The sequence below is a fragment of the Salmo salar genome, chromosome ssa16, assembly GCF_905237065.1.
Source record: "Salmo salar chromosome ssa16, Ssal_v3.1, whole genome shotgun sequence".
NCBI classification, from domain to species: domain Eukaryota; kingdom Metazoa; phylum Chordata; class Actinopteri; order Salmoniformes; family Salmonidae; genus Salmo; species Salmo salar.
The window spans coordinates 9,173,252-9,193,730 of record NC_059457.1 but is presented as its reverse complement, the minus strand read 5'-3'; the positions used below and the strand labels follow the sequence as shown (position 1 = coordinate 9,193,730).

General features: G+C 43.2%; 1 protein-coding gene across 11 annotated transcripts in view; it reads right to left on the bottom strand.

Annotated features, from left to right (window-relative positions):
• The window catches only part of LOC106573121 (suppressor of tumorigenicity 7 protein homolog), an 83,965-nt gene that overhangs the window by 28,391 nt on the left and 35,095 nt on the right, over window positions 1-20,479 (bottom strand). For 7 of the 11 annotated variants that reach the window (XM_014147833.2, XM_014147834.2, XM_014147835.2 and 4 more), the window contains exon 2: window positions 7,444-7,479. The exons of the other annotated variants lie outside the window; for them this stretch is intronic. In XM_014147833.2, coding sequence (XP_014003308.1) covers window positions 7,444-7,479 — 36 coding nt within the window. The remainder of the gene's footprint in view (window positions 1-7,443; window positions 7,480-20,479) is intronic. 11 annotated transcript variants of the gene reach the window in all.

The window sequence follows — 20,479 nt, the reverse complement described above, 5'->3', positions numbered from 1 at the left end:
CAGTCTCTAAGCCTTTAGCTCGTTCTAGGACATGTCGTCTACTGTGCTAAAGATCCTTTCAGAGCAGCTACTAGCTGCTGAGAAGCATATTATGCCATCTTTCACTTTACTACTGCCCTTGGCATCCCTAAGCGAGTGTATGGATTGTGTCCTACCAGCCCCGGTTCACGGCTGCAGTCTGCTCATTGGCTTTTCAGTTTCAAGTACCGAACCCCATCCTTTGACATTGGTCAACATTTTCTCATTGTCGCACCTTGGAGCCTATGGATTTTAACCTGTGTCCTTCCCCAGAAGGGCATCCCCGTTGATGTTCAGCACGTGCATCTACACTACCGTTCAAAAGTTTGGGGACACTTAGAAATGTCCTTGTTTTTCATGAAAACATACATGAAATGAGTTGCAAAATGAATAGGAAATAGTCAAGACGTTGACAAGGTTATAAATAATGATTTTTAATTGAAATAATAATTGTGTCCTTCAAACTTTTGCTTTTGTCAAATAATCCTCCATTTGCAGCAATTACAGCCTTGCAGACCTTTGGCATTCTAGTTGTCAGTTTGAGGTAATCTGAAGAGATTTCACCCCATGCTTCCTGAAGCACCTCCCAAAAGTTGGATTGGCATTTCTTACATACCATACGGTCAAGCTGCTCTCACAACAGCTCAATAGGGTTAAGATCCGGTGACTGTGTTGGCCACTCCATTATAGACAGAATACCAGCCGACTGCTTCTTCCCTAAATAGTTCATGCATAGTTTGGAGCTGTGCTTTGGGTCATTGTCCTGTTGTAGGAGGAAATTGGCTCCAATTAAAACGCCATCCACAGGGTATGGCATGGCGTTGCAAAATGGAGTGATAGCCTTCCTTCAAGATCCCTTTTACCCTGTACAAATCTCCCACTTTACAACCACCAAAGCATCTTTTCATTTTCTCTGCGTCTCACAAATGTTCTTCTTTGTGATCCGAACATCTCAAACTTAGATTCGTCTGTCCATGGCACTTTTATCCAATCTTCTTCTGTCCAGTGTGTGTTCTTTTGCCCATCTAATCTTTCCTTTTTATTGGCCAATCTGAGATATGGCTTTTTCTTTGCAACTCTGCCTAGAAGGCCAGCATCCCTGAGTCACCTCTTCACTGTTGACGTTGAGACTGGTGTTTTGTGGGTACTATTTAATGAAGCTGCCAGTTGAGGACTTGTGAGGCGTCTGTTTCTCAAACTTGACACTAATGTACTTGTCCTCTTGCTCAGTTGTGCACCGGGGCCTAAAACTCCTCTTTCCATTCTGGTTAGAGAAATTTTGCGCTGTTCTGTGAAGGGAGTAGTACTTGCATTGTATGAGATCTTCAGTTTCTTGCCAATTTCTCACATTTCTCAGAACAAGAATAGACTGACGAGTTTCAGAAGAAAGTTTTGTTTCCGGCCATTTTGAGCCTGTAAATCAAACCCACAAATGCTGATGCTCCAGATACTCAACTAGTCTGAAGAAGGTTGTATTGCTTCTTTAAATCAGTACAACAGTTTTCAGCTGTGCTAACATAATTGATCATTAGAAAACCCTTTTGCAATTAACCTTTTAAAATGATAAACTTGGATTAGGAAACACAACGTGCCATTGGAACACAGGAGTGATGGTTGCTGATAATGGGCCTCTGTACACCTATGTAGATATTCCATAAAAAATCTGCAGTTTCCAGCTACAATAGTCATTTACAATGTCTACACTGTATTTCTGATCATTTTGATGTTATTTTAATGGACTTCTTTTTTTTTTAACAAGAACATTTCTAAGTGACCCCAAACTTTTGAACTGTAGTGTATATTGTAATGGCCTTCAGATGAGCATCATCACACTATGTGAGTATATTGTAGTGGTGTCCATCTTAACTGCTAACCATATGATATCAGCAGTCTTTCATGCCAAAGCTGTATACTGAGGCAGAGATCGATCAATCAATTCCACTCCGTCTTTAACTACAGGTCACCTTCACCACAAAAAAATGCAGTGCCTCACACAATATATACACAAGGACGCCATTATAAGATGAGTTTTTTTGGTCTATCTCTCAGCTGGGCAAGTTATTCAGTCTAATATGATTGTCAAAGGGTAAATGAGACTTATCACAATAAGGTGGCTTGGACCATTTGGTCAGACTTGTGTGGCTGTAGTCAGCTCATTCGTTACCAAAACACTGCACCCTCGCAAAATCAACACATTCAGCCTCCTTTTGGTGCTGGTCTGTATCCACTCTGTACATCCACCATTTCTAGGTGCATTTCCCATAGAAACCGCTACACTCTACAGTGTAGTGAAAAAGGCCATTGAAATGAAACCAGGAAAGAGGAGCAGCAGTCAATACCCAAACCTAACAACGAACCTGTGTATACTGTACATGTGCCACAAAGGGCTTTATGACAGACAGAAATATGCCTCAGCACCCCTTAACACGATCCCGCAGGTGAAGAAGCCAGATGTGGAGGTCCTGGGCTGGCGTGGTTACAAGTGATCTGCGGTTGAGGCCAGTTGGACGTACTGCCAAATTCTCTAAAACGATGTTGGAGGCGGCTTATGGTAGAAAAATGTACATTAAAGCCTTGTTCTCAGATTAGCTTTGTTAAAAATCCCCAGCTACAATAAATGCAGTTTCAGGATGTATGGTTTCCAGTTTACATAGAGTCCAGGGAAGTTATTTCAGGGCCGTCGAGGTATCTGCTTGGGGGGGGATATACACGGCTGTGACTATAATCGAAGAGAATTCTCTTGGTAGATAATGCAGTCGGCATTTGATTGTAAGGAATTCTAGGTCAGGTGAACAAAAGGACTCAAGTTCCTGTATGTTGTTATGATCACACCATGAGTCGTTAATCATAAGGCATACACCCCGCCCTCCTTACCAGAGAGTTGTTTGCTACTGTCAGCGCGATGCCTGAAGAAACCGGGTGGCTGTACCGACTCTGACAACATATCCCGAGTGAGCCCTGTTTCCATGAAACAGAGAATGTTATAATCTCTAATGTCTCTCTGGAAGACCTTGTTGTCAAGAGATTGGACATTGGCGAGTAATATGCTTGGAAGCGGTGTATGCTGTGCTCGCCTTCTCAGTCTGACCAGTAGGCCGCTCTGATGGCCTCTCCTGCGGCAACCGCATTGTTTTGGATCGGCCTCTGGGATAAGATCCCACATCCAGGGTGGAAGTCCGAACAAAGGATCCGCTTCGGGAAGTCGTATTCCCGGTCGTAATGTTGATAAATTGACATCGCTTTTATATCCAACAGTTCTTCCTGGCTGTATGTAATAACACTTGAGATATTCTGGGCTAACAATGTAAGAAATAATACATACAAAAACAAATTACTGCATAGTCACCTCTCTTCAGGTCCTTAGGAAACTCTCTGTCGGCGCCATTATTGGGGACAACATTGATGTATGCGCTGACTCAGTGAGCGAGTTTATTAGCAAGTGCATCGGTGATGTTGTACCCACTGTGACTATTAAAACCTTCCCTAACCAGAAAACGTGGATTGATAGCAGCATTCAAGCAAAACTGAAAGCGCGAACCACCACTTTTAAATCATGGCAAGGCGACTGGAAACATGAACGAATACAAACAGTGTAGCTATTCCCTCCGCAAGGCAATCAAACAAGCAAAGTGTCAGTAGAGAGACAAAGTAGAGTCGCAATTCAACGGCTCAAACACAAGACGTATGTGGCAGGGTCTACAGTCAATCACGGATTACAAAAAGGAAACAAGCCATGTCGCGGACATCGACGTCTTGCTCCCAGACAAATTAAATAACTTCTTTGCGCGTTTTGAGGACAAAACAGTGCCACGGCCCGCTACCAAAGCCTGTGGGCTCTCCTTCACCATGGCCAATGTGAGTAAAACATTTAAACGAATTAACCCTCGCAAGGCTGCCGGCCCAGACGGCATCCCTAGCCGCGTCCTCAGAGCATGCGCAGACCAGCTGGCTAGTGTTTTAACAGACATATTCAATCAATCCCTATCCCAGTCTGCTGTGCCCACATGCTTCAAGATGGCCACCATTGTTCCTGTTCCCAAGAAAGCTAAGGTAACTGAACTAAATGACTATCGCCCCGTAGCACTCACTTCTGTCATCATGAAGTGCTTTGAGTGACTAGTTAGGGATCATATCACCTCCACCCTACCTGACACCCTAGACCCACTCCAATTTGCTTACCGCCCCAATAGGTCCACAGACGACGCAATCACCATTGCACTGCACACTGCTCAATCCCACCTGGATAAGAGGAATACCTATGTAAGAATGCTGTTCATTGACTACAGCTCAGCATTTAACACCATAGTACCCTCCAAACTCGTCATTAAGAACCTCGCCCTGTGCAACTGGGTCCTGGATTTTCCGACGGGCCACCCCCAGGTGGTGAAGGTAGTAAACAACATCTCCACCCCACTGATCCTCAACACCTGGGCCCCACAAGGGTGCATTCTCAGCCCTATCCTGTACTCCATGTTCACCCATGACTGCGGCCATGCACGCCTCCAACTCAAATCATGAAGTTTGCAGACGACACTACAGTGGTAGGCTTGATTACCAACGACGAGACGGCCTACAGGGAGGAGGTGAGGGCCCTTGGACTGTGGTGTCAGGAAAATAACCTCTCACTCAACGTCAACAAAACAAAGGGGGATGATCGTGGACTTCAGGAAACAGCATAGGGAGCATCCCCCCATCCACATCGACGGGACAGTAGTGGAGAAGGTGGAAAGTTGAAGTTCCTCGGCATACACATTATGGACAAACTGAAAATGGTCCACCCACACAGATAGCATGATGAAGAAGGCGTAACAGCGCCTCTTCAACCTCAGGAGGCTGAATAAATTTGGCTTGTCACCCAAAACTCTGACAAACTTTTACAGATGCGCAATCGAAGCATCTTGTCGGCAGAATCACCGCCTGGTACGGCAACTGCTCCACCCACAACCGCAAGGCTCTCCAGAGGATAGTGCGGTCTGCACAACGCATCACCTGGGGCAAACTACCTGCCCTCCAGGACACCTACAGCACCCAATGTCACAGGAAGGACAAAAAGATCATCAAGGACAACAACCACCCGAGCCACTGCCTGTTCACCCCACTATCATCCAGAAGGCGAGGTCAGTACAGGTGCATCAAAGCTGGGACCGAGAGACTGAAAAACAGCTTCCATCTCAAGGCCATCAGACTGTTAAACAGCCATCACTAACAGAGTGGCTGCTGCCAACACACAGACTCAAATCTCTTGCCACTTTAATAAATGTAATAAATGGATTTAATAAAAGGTATCACTAGTCACTTTAAATAACAGCACTTTAATAAATGTCTACATATCCTACATTACTCATCTCAAATGTATATACTGGATTCTATACCATCTACTGCATCTTGCCTATGCCGTTCGGCCATCGCTCATCCCTATATTTACATGTACATATTCTTATTCATCCCTTTACATTTGTGTGTATAAGGTAGTCGTTGTGAATTTGTTAGATTACTTGTTAGATATTACTCGGAACTAGAAGCACAAGCACTTCGCTACACTCGCATTAACATCTGCTAACCATGTGCATATGACCAATACAATTTGATTCGTCCGTTTTTTGTTGGTGTCATTTTTGCGGAAAAAATAATATTCTGGCTGGTAATCTGAATGGCTGGTAGACCATCACTCTGAAATTAGCTACTAGGTAGCTACTTCCCATGCCGTTGCGGGAAGCGGGAACTAAGGACACCGTGTCCCGGTTTTGACGCCGTTCATCCCCTTGATACATACTTAAACTGTATGTATGTATGTATGTATGTATGTATGTATGTATGTATGTATGTATGTATGTATGCATGCATGTATGTATGTATCAAGGTGACATCTAAATGGTTATTAATATTAGTTTTTTGTGTAGCTATCCTACTTTAATTCAAATCATGGGAAGGAAATAAAATTGCCACGTTAGCTATCGCGGGCGACACCCTGATACAGCTGCCCCGACCTCAGGTCGGCAGGCACCTTGATACCGGTGCACTGGTCATCGGCTTATTGACTCGTCGTGCACCCCAATCAGCCACGCAGAACGGTCTTGAGTGGCAACAAATCTTCCCAAATTAGTTGATTTGCTTTCCACACACCCACTCCTTTTGACATACTTACTCGCCCATACTCAGTCGCCATATTGGGCTGCAGCTACCCCATACTTACTGTGACCTGGAATTTTTATTTGGGAGCATCTTGTAATTATTGAAATATAAAGTGAACACATGTTCATTGGCATCATGGCTGTACCATTACTACAGGGAAAATGGCTTATTTTTAGCCCTAACAGTTAAAAATATATTACCAGTCCAATGTTTATTTCTTCTTATTGCAGGGGGATTGGTGAGCTGCATTTTACATACATAAACCATGTTGTGGGCCGTTCTAAAACTGATTACGGGCCATTTGTTTACACCTTGTGCAGTCATGTTACCTCCTTAGCTAGCAACCTGGTAACTTACTAGTAAGCTATATCCGAACATTTGAGGCCACAGAAAGACGGATAATATTCCACAAATGACTTGGTATTTGTGTCAACATTTTGTCTTTTTATAATAAACAAATGTATTTACATTGTTACATAGTTTCTAGGGCACAACATGTGCTTCAGAAGTAGCTTGAATACATAAAAGGCCCAATACAGGGTATATCTCAAAATATTTTCTGGTGCTCCTAACTTTTAAAAGTTGGGAGCACCAGAGCTATAAATGAAAGATTCATTTAGAGCCCCCGATGCTAGCATCTCTATTCCTTAGCGTGTGGAAATGCTACATTCACCCCGCTCAATGTCACCTGACCGTGCAGGAGAGAGATGGAGACAGAACTACCTGCAATGGCAGGAGGGTTCTTAAAGCTCACTGTAGAAAAACATGCTCCATTCATCTATCTATATAACATGTCACGTGGAATGCACGCACACATAACATGCACACAGAGAGTCAGTAATTGTGTCTATTTCAGGATAGCTAGCCAAGCCATTACAATTAGAGAGGTGAGAAGAGAATAAAATGCATCACAGAATAAATCGGATAAATTTGAGATAAACATGGAGGCGTGCAGGAAGACTATTGTGGATAAAAAACTGAAACAAAGGAGGGGAGGGAAGGGAAGGGAAGGAAGGTGTTGGAAGGGATTGAGAGGGAGAGAGATGGAGTTTTGCATCACAAGCCAGCTATCATAGACCCTTTATGCAAAATGGTAGATCCCAGCTTTCTTGCCGAGCAATCTGTCACCAGGAAACAAGGAAAACAACACGAACGACAGAGAAAGGGGAAAAAGAGAGGGATGGAAAGAGAATGAAGCGAGCAGCCCAGAATGAAGCGAGCAGACACCGTAACACCAGACAACACACAGAGAGAAAGACAGATGAGGCTGGAGGATGGCGATACGGTACTTACATGAGGACTCTGTGCCAAACATGGCTGGGCCGGGCGCTGCGATGGAGATAGAGGGAGAGAGAGGGAGGGGGGGGTTGATGAGCAGGCAGCTACACAGCGGGGGTCATCAAAGCACACAATGCAGCCAGCCGGCCTGCCCTGGCTTTCAGATGCTCTGCTCGCTCGCAAGCTTCGCGCTCCACTCCTGTAGCCGTTAAACGGCCTTCCTCCACACACACAGCTCCCAAAACACACACGGTCCAGCCGCTGAACAGGGGCCTCAAGAGAGGGAAAAAAACCCTCCAACAATAGAAATCCTTCTCCACAGAAAACATAGGTGTTTAAATCCAGACAGAGAAGGAGCTGCCTGCCTGCTGCAGCTAGCTCTTGCTTTCCTCTCCTCTTGTTGTCTCCTACTATCCTCTGTTTCTCTATCTCTCGTTGTATATGTCCATGCAGCCGAGAACAAGAGGCGGGCTGTCCCGGGTAAAAAAGCTGAAAGCAAATACTGCAATCCTGTAGGCAGCCTGGTGGGTAATTCTATATCTATCTATGCAAACAGTGAGTGATGTCAGGAACCCTGACAAACACTGGTCGCGTTCCCCTGCTCAGACGTTGCATGCGTCAACCAATAGTTGCGGGCCACGTCATCAACTGCGTTGTCAGGTAACAGATTGCTATAACCTAAACGTGGAAGGCGAAAAAAGACGCCTGAGCAGAGGAATCGGAAGTTAGGTTAAAAATACTGTATTCCTGAAAACCGGCAACATCCGCTTTATTCCAACGCTGCTAAGGGTGAGATTGCTATGACATATGTTGTTAGCTGATACTTAAAAATACCTATCCAGGCGTTACAAGACTGGCATGGGTCAGCAATGCCTGGGCAGAGAAACACGCCCACTGACTGACTGCTGCTGGAGAGAGGGCGAAGGGGAGGGGGAGATGGAGGGAAGGGGGCACCAAGTGGTACTGGGAAAAGACCAATCATATGCGGTTGTCTATTATGGTCCCCCCAAAAAACCTGCTGTCAAACACACACACGTCCCCCACCGGAGGAGTGGTAGGCTAAGGGGAATAAGGGCAGGTCCAATGTGGCAGCTCCATAAATTGAAATTAATAAGAACCATTACTCTGGAGACAGCTGTGTGCATAACTGCCTCTGCAGCGGCTACACTAATGAACACATACACCAGGTGAATTCACCTACCTACAGTACAGGGAATTATCTAACCACATAAGCTACCAAAAATATTAGGTAGGTAGATATATATCTATATCTATGTGTGTGGGTTGTAATTACATTAACATTCTGCAAAACGCAATGGTCAGCAAACAAAATCAGGCACGCGTCGAACTGAAACATCTTTTAATTTGAATGATGACACTGATTGAGCATGATACCCACAGTCTGGTAAGAGCACGTGATTTTAAACTCAGTATTATCTCCAACCTATTGCATGAATCTGCATGTTGTACACATGAATGCATAGTAGTAGATTAGAGCTAGAATATCATTATCAGAATGCATACGTAGACATTTATGTGATTAGGAGACCACGAGTACGTGTGTATTCTGGCCGGTTATGCTGAGTGTTTATGTAATAATCTAGGGTGTTCATGATGAGTGCGTGTGTCAGGGTTTCCGTTAGCCAGCAATTGCCGGCTTTGGGCAACAACAAAAAAAACAACTAAAAGCCGATAAATAAAACAGTTGCCAAAATGACCGGGAGAAGAAAAAAAATCCCATTGCAAAAATAATGCTTTTTATTCATTGATTGAAATACCAGTGGATGTAAATTAATTTGACCATTGTGGTTATCGGTCTATAGGTTAATGTGCATAATTTAGTGGAATTAAATTGGCCTGTGTGTATTTTCGTCAGTCATCATGCATTTTCATTGCGCAACAATTCTAAATACAATTGCGTGTTAAAAACTGTACACTATTAAAAAGAGCTAATATTTTGTGTGTTAGCACTGGGCCTATATGTAAGACTTGCTGTCATGTCAGACAGCCCAAACTGTCATTTGAATAAAGGACTGGAGTGTGATAGCAGCATTAGGATTAAGCCTAGTTCTGTGACTGAGAAAGAAAGGGAGAAGGAGAGAGAGGGAGAAAGAGGGAGTCTTGACTAAGGCCTCTTCTCCTTTGTCCCTCACACATGGTGGCTCCCTCTCTTCCCTCGCCAAAACCCAACGTCTTTGTCCTTCAAGCGGAGACAGGACCGGCCCACCTTCACCCATCCCTCCCTCCCTCATCCTTCTTCCTCTTCTATCCCGCCATCCCTCCCCCTCTACTAAAGACGTCTCCATGTTAATTACACAAGGGTCTCTGAAATACCGCGTCGGGGGAGAGGAGGGGAAGATAAGAGGGGGAAGGGAGGAGGAGGGATGTTCTGTACAAGGATTAGCTTTAATAAAAACAATCCCCATCTGTAATCATGGGCATCCTAATCTGCTCAAATGTCAGCTTTCCCTAATATTTCATCTGACTAGAGCTCCCATAATCTGATCTAGAATCAGTATTTATGAGTGGGTTCATAATTAGGGCTAGGGTAAGCAAGGCATGAACCCCACATTACTATCTATAACGTCAGACGTACTATCATCCTCTAAAACACTCAACTGATCTAAGACTGTGACGATACTACTATAGCAATATTTTTTCCATGCCAAAAATGAAAACATGAAGCAGATTAAACTCTTTGGTCTTTTAAAAAACCCGCTGTATGTCAACTATTGCGCTATAATTTGGAAAATAAATATATGTGATTATGATGACAACACTATGATGTTTGTTTCTAACAATAGGGCTGTTTTTCTAAAAAAGTTAAATTTGCTTTGTTTCCTTGCCACGATACTAAGCGGTATCGGATACTGGTATCGTCCCAGCCCTATTTAGGACCTGTGCTTAAAGACAATGCTGTCAATATTCAACAAGGTGAACCAAGAGGGGGGAAAAAAGGCCTTGGGCACTGCTGGCCTAGAACGAGTCCAGGACCTGATTCAATTAGTTTATACACAAAAGCATTCAACAGAATGGAAACAAGTGCTAAGGGGCCTTGTCCTTTTCTATGGCGAGCGGAAGAGCTGTGAGAGAATAGCTGCCGCCTTCAGTAAAGCAGAGAGCCCATAAAGTCCTCAATCATCATCGGTTCGGATTCAGAACAGGATAGTTATTTGAGTTGCGCATGGCCAATTGGCACACTCTCTGGCCTCTCGTTGCCTTGACAACCTTCAGGACGCAGGGCCATTGTCATGGCAACCACAAGGGCCAGGTGAGGTGGATGGGCGTCTAGTTATAATCGCAGCAAGACAGCCATCAATAAGTGGCTAATAAGTCTGGCTGCACATCTGACTGGCTGACTTACTGTTATTGATGGCTGGCTTACTTACTAAAATACTAACTAAACTGAGAAATTATGTGACTAAACTGAACAAAAATAAAAGTATATTATGAAGTCAAGATCAATGATATAAAGAATGATGGGAAAAAAACTTGAGTACTTTAAATGAAATGGGCAGAAAGACAAATTCAACTCCATCGTTCATTGAATCAGATGGTTTATTTATCACAAAACCATTTGATGTTAATTATTTTAATGATTACTCCATTGGCAAAGCGGGCAAACAGACAGGAAATGCCAACAATGAACAGTAAGCCATCGTATTCATGCATTAAAAAACAAATTCAAGAAAAGCAAGTTTGAATTTTGTAAAGTTAGTGTGGGAGAGGTGGGAAAACTATTGTTATCGATCAATAAATGACAAAACTCTTGGCATGGACAACTTAGACGGAAAGTTACTGAGGATGGTAGCTCACTTCTGTCATATTTTTAATCTGAGCCTAGAGGAAAGTCTTTGTCCTCAGGCCTGGAGGGAAGCCAAAGTCATTCCGCTACCCAAAAGTGGCAAAGCGACCTTTACTGGTTCTAACAGCAGACTTATCAGCTTGTTGCCAGCTCTTAGCAAACTGTTGTGTTTGCCCAAATACAACACTTTCTATTTAAACAAATTCACAGACTTTCATCATGCTTATAGAGAAGGGCACTCAACATGTACTGCACTGACACGAATGACTGATGATTGGTTGAAATAAATTGATAATAAGGTGATTGTGGGAGCTGTACTGTTAGATTTCAGTGCAGGCTTTGATATTGACCATAACCTGTTGTTGAGAAAACATATGTTTATGGATTTTCAACCTCTGCCATATCTTGGATTCAGAGCCGGCATCTAATTGAACTCAAGAGTTTCCTTTAATGGAAGCCTCTAATGTTAAACATGTAGGGTGTGCTGTACCGCATGGCAGCTCTCTAGGCCCTCTACTCTTTCCTATTTTTACAAATGAACTGCCACTGGCATTAAACAAAGCCTGTGTGTCCATGTATGCTGATGATTCAACCATATATGTGTCAGCAATCACAGCTAATGATGTCACTGGAATTCTTAACAAAGAGTTGCAGTCTGTTTTGGAATGGGTGGCCAGTAATAAACTGGTCCTGAACATCTCTAAAACTAAGAGCATTGTATTTGGTACAAATCATTCCCTAAGCTCTAGCCCTCAGCTGAATCTGGTAATGAATGGTGTGGTTGTTGAATAAGTTGAGGAAACTCAATTACTTGGGTGTTACCTTAGATTGTAAACTGTCATGGTCAAAACATCTAGATTCAATGGTTGTAAAGATGGGTAGAGGTCTGTCCATAATAAAGAAAATCTCAGCTTTTTTGACACCACACTCCAAAAAGCAAGTCCCGAAGGCTCTAGTTTTGTCTCATCTTGATTATTGTAGTCATGTGGTCAAGTGCTGCAAAGAAAGACCTAGTTAACCCATAACAATCTAAGCCGGGATATAGGAAAGATCAGGAAATATATATTTTGATATGTATTTAACCTTAATTTTTGTTACTAAACAGTCTAACCCTGGGAAGGGGTTTCTACTAAGCTATTTGGAATTGTTTTAAAGAAGGTCATACCAACAATCGCTTTGCTATGTGATTGAAGTATAAATAAAAAATTGTTGTTGATGAAAATATTTATTTGGCCTTACTACTATTAGCCCACACAAATGCATAGAATAAGAGATTCACTAAATGGAACAACAGTTAGTCCCCCCCCCAAAAAAAATCTAAAGGAATTTAGTTTGGAAGTATACAACGGGTGGGTCTTATCCCGAATGCTGATTGGTTAAAAACGCATTCCAGCTGGTGTCTATTCCACATGCTACCACTGGCTAAATCTGACGTTAAAATGCCTGTTTAACTCTGTTCCATCTGACTGCGCAATCCACTGTCTCATCAGCCCAGGCAGGCACTTTATAAACTTGATATCCACTATAAAAAGCATCTAGATTCTAGACATTATCTCACATTTCTTTTAGACTAACATTTAGTTTTCAACAGAGGAGATTTGTATAAACCTTGCTGTCTGTCTCTGACATTTGCAACATTGTTTCAATATTCAAATTCGAACTCCAGTTGTCCCATAGTAATGAACGTGTCGGGATGAGACAGGCAGGTAGCGTTTCTCAGCCAATCGAAATTATGAATCAGCTGGCATCGTTTTTCCTGGACAAAGAAATGTAAATTGACAAAAGGTCAAACGAAACGAAGTGCAGCTAGTTTGCAGTCTTTCTATCTTCAGTTTAAAGTGATTGTTTTATCTGTTTTGTAGGCTAGCTCCTCTGAACAACAGTGTCCTGACGAGTGAGCACATTTTCTATGCCAGGCGAAATTGCACCTCATCAGCGCATTGTTATGTATGTTTCCAAATAAATGTCACTCGAAAACAGCTTAAACAAATGCAAATAAGGCAACTTTGCTGTTATTCTGGCTGCACTTTTTGACATGACTAAGTTAGCCGTAGTTGGCTAGCTAGCAAGCAAGTGATAAGAAAGTTGCCAGCACGGGAATGGAACATTTAAAACGAAAGACTGGGTTGCGTCTCTAGCAACCGAACGACCAGCCGGCTTGGGTAGCAACCCTAGATTTGTATTGGGACTATATCTTGTGAAAGGATGAAATAGTATGAACAAATTCATCAAAATAACGTTTTTAATGAAAATAATTCAAATCATTATTTGAATATATTTGTAAACCGTTGTATATAAGTGATAATGCCTTCAAAGCCAGTGTTTGGAGGATATATTGAAACGGATATATTAACAACACCTGTGCCAATATATCCTCCAAACACCGGCTTCGAGGGCATTCTCGCTTAAAGTGTCTGCCCTATATTTGACAGATAAATAACATATCAGGAAATATTTGTTATTTTGACATGCATTTAACCCCTTTGTTTAGTGACAAAAATGTCTCCATATATACTTCCATAAATCTTTTCAACAGGTACTGGGGGAACTTCAGACGAGTCGTGAGGCATGTGGGCATCCTAGAGCAAAACAAATGACAAAACAACCAACATTTACACAGAGGGGTCATATTAGCGTGTAGCCCAAACTGTTCGGACGCTATAAACAAACGTTGGCAGATCGGCTGTCCCGACTTCAGACGAGTCGCAAGACACTTGTGTTGGTCGTAGTGCAAAACGGAGAACACCATCGCGTTAGTGAGAGTCTTATCTTTCTATAATAGTTTGTAGGCAAAACCGTTTGGATGCTAGATATGATTTTGTGAGAAAACTGTTTGGCTCATGGTCTGACAAATACCGCTCTAGCTCTGTCACCTTTCACCGCAGGTGCAGAAGTGTTACATAGGCGGATGCGGTGGATTGAGAAGCATTGAGAAAACATATCTCTAGTTTAAAATGATGGATTTTGATGGGGATTTGTGTATTATGCTAATTGGATTTGTGGGGGCGCGGACATCGACCTTAGAGGATTAAGCTGCGGCTGGCCCAGAACAGAGTAGCACATCTTTCTCTTCATTGTAATCAGAGGGCTAATATAAATACTATGCATGCCAGTCTCTCTTGGCTAAGAGTTAAGGAGAGACTGACTGCATCACTTATTTTTATAAGAAACATGGTGTTAAAATTCTAAATTGTTTGCATAGTCATCTCACACACAGCTTTGACTGACACACTTAACCCACCAGACATGCCACCATGGGTCTTTTCACAGTCCCCGGGTCCAGAACAAATTCAAGAAAGCGTACAGTATTATTTAGAGCCATTATTGCATGGAACTCCCTTCAATCTCATATTGGTCAAATAAACTGAAAACCTGGTTTCAAAAAACAGATTAACATCTTTGGGATAGGGGGCAGTATTTTCACGGCCGGATAAAAAACGTACCCGATTTAATCTGGTTACTACTCCTGCCCAGAAACTAGAATATGCATATAATTAGTAGATTTGGATAGAAAACACTCCAAAGTTTCTAAAACTGTTTGAATGGTGTCTGTGAGTATAACAGAACTCATATGGCAGGCCAAAACCTGAGAAGATTCCATACAGGAAGTGCCCTGTCTGACAATTTGTTGTCCTTCTGTTGCATCTCTATCGACATTACAGCATCTGTGCTGTAACGTGACACTTTCTAAGGCTTCCATTGGCTCTCTAAAGCCGCCAGAAAGTGGAATGGGGTGTCTGCTGTCTCTGGGCAAAGTATAGGAGCAGAGTTTGTAAGTGGTCAGCCTGGGGACAGTGAGACTGGTGATGCGGTCACGAGAACTCGCCATGTTTTTCTTTCAGTCTTTGAATGAATACAACGTCGCCCAGTTGGAATATTATCGCTATTTTACGAGAAAAATAGCATAAAAATTGATTTTAAACCGTGTTTGACATGCTTCTAAGTACGGTAATGGAATATTTGGATTTTTTTTGTCACGAAATGCGCTCGTGCGTTACCCTTCGGATAGTGACCTGAACGCACGAACAAAACGGAGGTATTTGGATATAACTATGGATTATTTGGAACCAAAACAACATTTGTTGTTGAAGTAGAAGTCCTGGGAGTGCATTCTGATGAAGAACCACAAAGGTAATCCAATTTATTCTAATAGTAATTCTGAGTTTAGGTGACCCCGAAGTTGGCGGATGTCAAAATAGCTAGCCGTGATGGCCGAGCTATGTACTCAGAATATTGCAAAATGTGCTTTCGCCAAAAAGCTATTTTAAAATCGGACATAGCGATTGCATAAAGGAGTTCTGTATCTATAATTATTAAAATAATTGTTATGTATTTTGTCAACGTTTGTTATGAGTAATTTAGTAAATTCACCGGAAGTTTTCGGTGGGTATGCTAGTTCTGAACATCACATACTAATGTAAAAAGCTGGGTTTTGATATAAATATGAACTTGATTGAACAAAACATGCATGTATTGTATAACATAATGTCCTAGGAGTGTCATCTGATGAAGATCATCAAAGGTTAGTGCTGCATTTAGCTGTGGTTTTGGTTTATGTGACATATATGCTTGCTTGGAAAATGGCTGTGTGATTATTTGTGTCTATGTACTCTCCTACCAGAATCAAATGTTTTGCATTCGCTGTAAAGCCTTTTTGAAATCGGACAATGTGGTTAGATTAACGAGAGTCTTATCTTTAAAATGGTGTAAAATAGTTGATTGTTTGAGAAAATTGAATTGTGGTATTTTAGTTGGTTTTGTATTTCGCACCGTGCGATGTCATTGGCTGTTGGCTAGGGGTTCCGCAGGCGGAATGGGGTTCCGCTAGCGGAACGTCTGTCCTCAACAGGTTAAGCAAATCCTCACAGCACAACACCTCTCCCCTATTTTACCTAGATTTTTTGTGTAAGTATTGATATATAGGCTGTGTGTGCAGTTTTTTTATTTATGTAGTTCTGTCCTTGAGCTGTTCTTCTCTATTAATGTTCTGTATTATGTCATGTTTCATGTTTTGTGTGGACCCCAGGAAGAGTAGCTGCTGCTTTCGCAAAACCTAAAATGGCGATCCTAATGAAATACCAATTGTATTTGTAATACCATATACCAACTTCGGAAATAGTCATCCCTCCCCGCCTGAATCGCTCTAGCGACCAATCATATTCATGATCAGAACAATGCTGCTATTTTCAGGTCTCTCCAGAGCTGTTCAGTCAGGTTCAAGTCAGGGCTTTGGCTGGGCCACGGAAGTTGAACCTTCGCCCCAGTCTGAGGTCCTGAGCGCTCTGGAGCAGGTTTTCATCAAGGATCTCTATCATCACCTTGGCCACAGTTTTAGTTGTGTAGGCTTGTAATTGTTTGTCCAAACAGCGGTTGGGAATGGGAGCCATCTTGTTGCTCTCCGGTCCTGGGTAAGACCAACACTGACTCTTGACAATTGTAACTTAGCGTCCTTGTTTGGCAGCTTGCGTTTCAACAGTTTGAGTCTGAGGCTACTCTTGCATTACCAGTTTTATAGTGGTTCTTAATTCTGTGAATACTTGCATTTCCTGTGTGTATTAGCATTATAAAGTATAATATCGCTGCATAGATTTCAATATCCTCATTCAAAATATTATTATGAGTTTGAGCGATGCAAAAACTGACAGCAGCTCTTTTCGGAATGTTAAATGGACTCTAGCACGGTCTGATCTTTTGGGACAACTAAGGGGTTGTAGACAGGGAAAGAAACTGTGCTTTGAATACCTGCCCTGACTCGTGAGCGTGTAAAGCAGCACAAGCCTCATTGCCCTGATGACTTGCAGAATCTAGTCTACCCTGCAATGTCTGGTGTCGAGCACACAATGCCCCATCAAAAGATGCAAAGACTGTGTCCCAACTTTCTCTTGTGTAACACGAAATCCCTAATAGACAAGGTAGATGAGCTTTACTCTGTGACTCAGGCTAATGAGATTGCCATTGTAGCTGTGACTGAGTCCTGGTTAAAGGCAGACTCAATAGTCAGGCTTCAAGGCTATAGTTTGCATAGAAAGGACAGAGTAACAACATTTGGTGGGGGTGTAGCCATGTACATAACGCACAGCATCCATCACAAGCGTTTACTGGACCTTGAGGATGACAGCTTTGCGTGTTTGTGGACTTGTCTGAGACCATCTCTCCTACCACGCGGCTTTAAAGGCATTGTGTCTGCTGTCCTCTATCACGTCCTCAAATCTTCTAAAAAGACCCCCATCTGACTCCCAGGCCCTGGAATATCTCAGTACTATTCAAAACAGATATAGTCTTCCAGGTATTGTGATTCTTGGTGATACCAACACACTGAAACGTGGTCCATTGATTTGATTGGAGAACGGCGCCAGAGGGGATGGCTGCCGTTTTACGGGCTCCTAACCAATTGTGCTATTTTGGGTGTTTTTTCGAATTGTTAGTAACTAATCTTGTACATAATGTTGATGCTACCGTTTATGACAGAAAGGAGCTTCTGAATATTAGAACAGCGATTTCTCACCTTGAACTGGGCGAAGATCCTTTCTTTAATGAGTTTGACACGAAGGATATAATGTTGCTCACAGACAAGGCCCAAATCTCTGTCATTCACATGAAGAAAATGAGGAAATACAGGGGGCAGAGATCAGGGTGCCTTGTGAGAATTCGTCAGTAAACCTGCCTCTACCATGCGTTCTATTAGCCAACGTGTAATCACTGGAGAATAAACTGGATGAGGTCCGTTTGAGACTATCCTACCAAAGGGACATTAAAAACTGTAATATCTTATGTTTCACCGAGTCGTGGCTGAATGACGACATGTATAATATACAGCTGGCTGGGTTCTCTGTGCATTGGCAGGACAGAACAGCTACGCCCAGTACGATGAGGGCTGGGGGTGTGTGTCTATTTGTAAATAACAGCTGGTGCGCAATGTCTAATATTAGTGTCAAAGTATTGCTCGCCTGAGGTAGAGTAACTCACGATAAGCTGTAGACCACACTATTTATATTTTTCATAGCTGTCAATTTACCACCACAAACCGATGCTGGCACTAAGACCATACTCAACGAGCTATATAAGGCCAAGAAAGGCAAACAAGAAAATGCTCATCCAGAAGTGGCGCTCCTAGTGGCCGGGGTCTTTAATGCAGACAAACTTCAATCCATTTTACCTAATTTCTACCAGCATGTCACATGTGCAACCAGAGGGGGGAACCCCCCCCCCCCAAAAAAAAACAACTCTAGACCACCTTTACTCCACACACAGCTCTCCCTCGCACTCCATTTGGCAAATCAGACCATAATTATATCCTCCTGATTCCTGCTTACAAGCAAAAACTAAAGCAGGAAGTATCAGTGACTCGCTCAAAATGGAAGTGGTCAGATGATGTGGATGTTACACTACAGGAGTGTTTTGCTTGAACAGACTGGAACATGTTCTGGGATTGATCCAATGGAATTGAGGAGCATACCCCTTCAGTAACCGGTTTCATCAATAAGTGCATCGACAACGTCGTTGCCACAGTGACATTACGTACATATCCTAACGCGAAGCCATGGATTACAGGCAACATCCGCACCGAGCTGAAGGCTAGAGCTGCCGCTTTCAAGGAGCGGGACACTAATCTGGACACTTATATGAAATCCCACTATGCCCTCAAACGAACCATCAAACATACAAACCATCAATACAGGACTACGATTGAATCCTACTACACCAGCTCTGACGATCGTCAGATGTGGCAGGGCTTGCAAACTATTACGGACTACAAAGGGAAACTCAGCCACGAGCTACCTAGTGACGCGAGCCTACCAGAAAGGCTTTTATGACTTTTATGCTCACTTCGAGGCAAGCAACACTGAAGCATGCATGAGAGCACCAGCTATGCTCGACGACTGTGATCACACTCTCCGTAGCCAATGTGAGCAACACCTTTAAACAGGTCAACTTTCACAAGGCCGCAGGGCCAGACGGATTACCAGGACGAGTACTCAGAGCATGTGCGGACCAACTGGAAAGTGTCTTCACTAACATTTTCAACCTCTCCCTGACCGAGTCTAATAACATCATGTTTCAAGCAGACCACCATAGTCCCTGTGCCCAAGAAAGCAAAGGTAAACTGCCTAAATGACTAACGCCCTGCCCTGTAGCACTCACGTCGGTAGCCATGAAGTGCATTGAAAGGCTGGTCATGGCTCACATTAACACAATCATCCTGGAAATCCTAGACTTATGCCAATATGCATACCACCCCAACAGATCCACAGATGACACAATCTCAAAATCGCACTCCACACAGCCCTTTCCCACCTGGACAAAAGGAAAACCTGTGAGAATGCTGTTCATTGATTACAGCTTTGCATTCAACACCATAGTACAGCAAAGCTCATCACTAAGCTAAGGACCTAGGGACTAAACACCTCCCTTTGCAACTGGATCCTGTACTTCCTGATGGGCTGCCTCCAGGTGGTAAGGGTAGGCAATAACATCTGCCACGCTGATCCTCAACACGGGGTCCCCTCAGGGGTGCGTGCTTAGTCCCCTCCTGTATTCCGTTCACCCACGACTGCATAGCCAAGCACGACTCCAACACCATCATTAAGTTTGCTGACGACAACGGTGGTAGGCCTGGTCACAGACAACGATGAAAAAGCCTAGAGATGAGGTCAGAGACCTGGCCATGTGGTGCCAGGACAACAACCTCAATGTAAGAAATACAAAAGAGATGATAGTGGACTCCAGGAAAAGGAGGGCCAAACACACCTCCATTCACATCGGCGGGGCTGTAGTGGAGCGGGTCGAGAGATTCAAGTTCTTTGGTGTCAACATCACCAAACTATCATGGTCCAAACAAACCAAGAAAGTCGAAGAGGGCATGACAACACCTATTCCCCTTCAGGAGACTGAAAAGATTTGACATGGGTCCTCAGATTCTGAAAAAGTTTTACAGTTGCACCATCGAGAGCACCCTGACCGGTTGCATCACCGCCTGGCATGGCAACTGCTTGGCATCCGACCGTAAGGCGCTACAGAGGGTAGTGCATATAGTCCAGTACATCACTGGGGCCAAGCTTCCTGCTATCCAGGACATATATACTAGGCGGTGTCAGAGGAAGGCCCACACCAGTCACCCAAGTCATAGACTGTTCTCTTGGCTAATGCACAGCAAGCAGTACCGGAGCGCCAAAACGCTCCTTAACAGCTTCTACCCCAAAGCCATAAGACTGATGAACAATTAATCATATGGCCATCCGGACAATA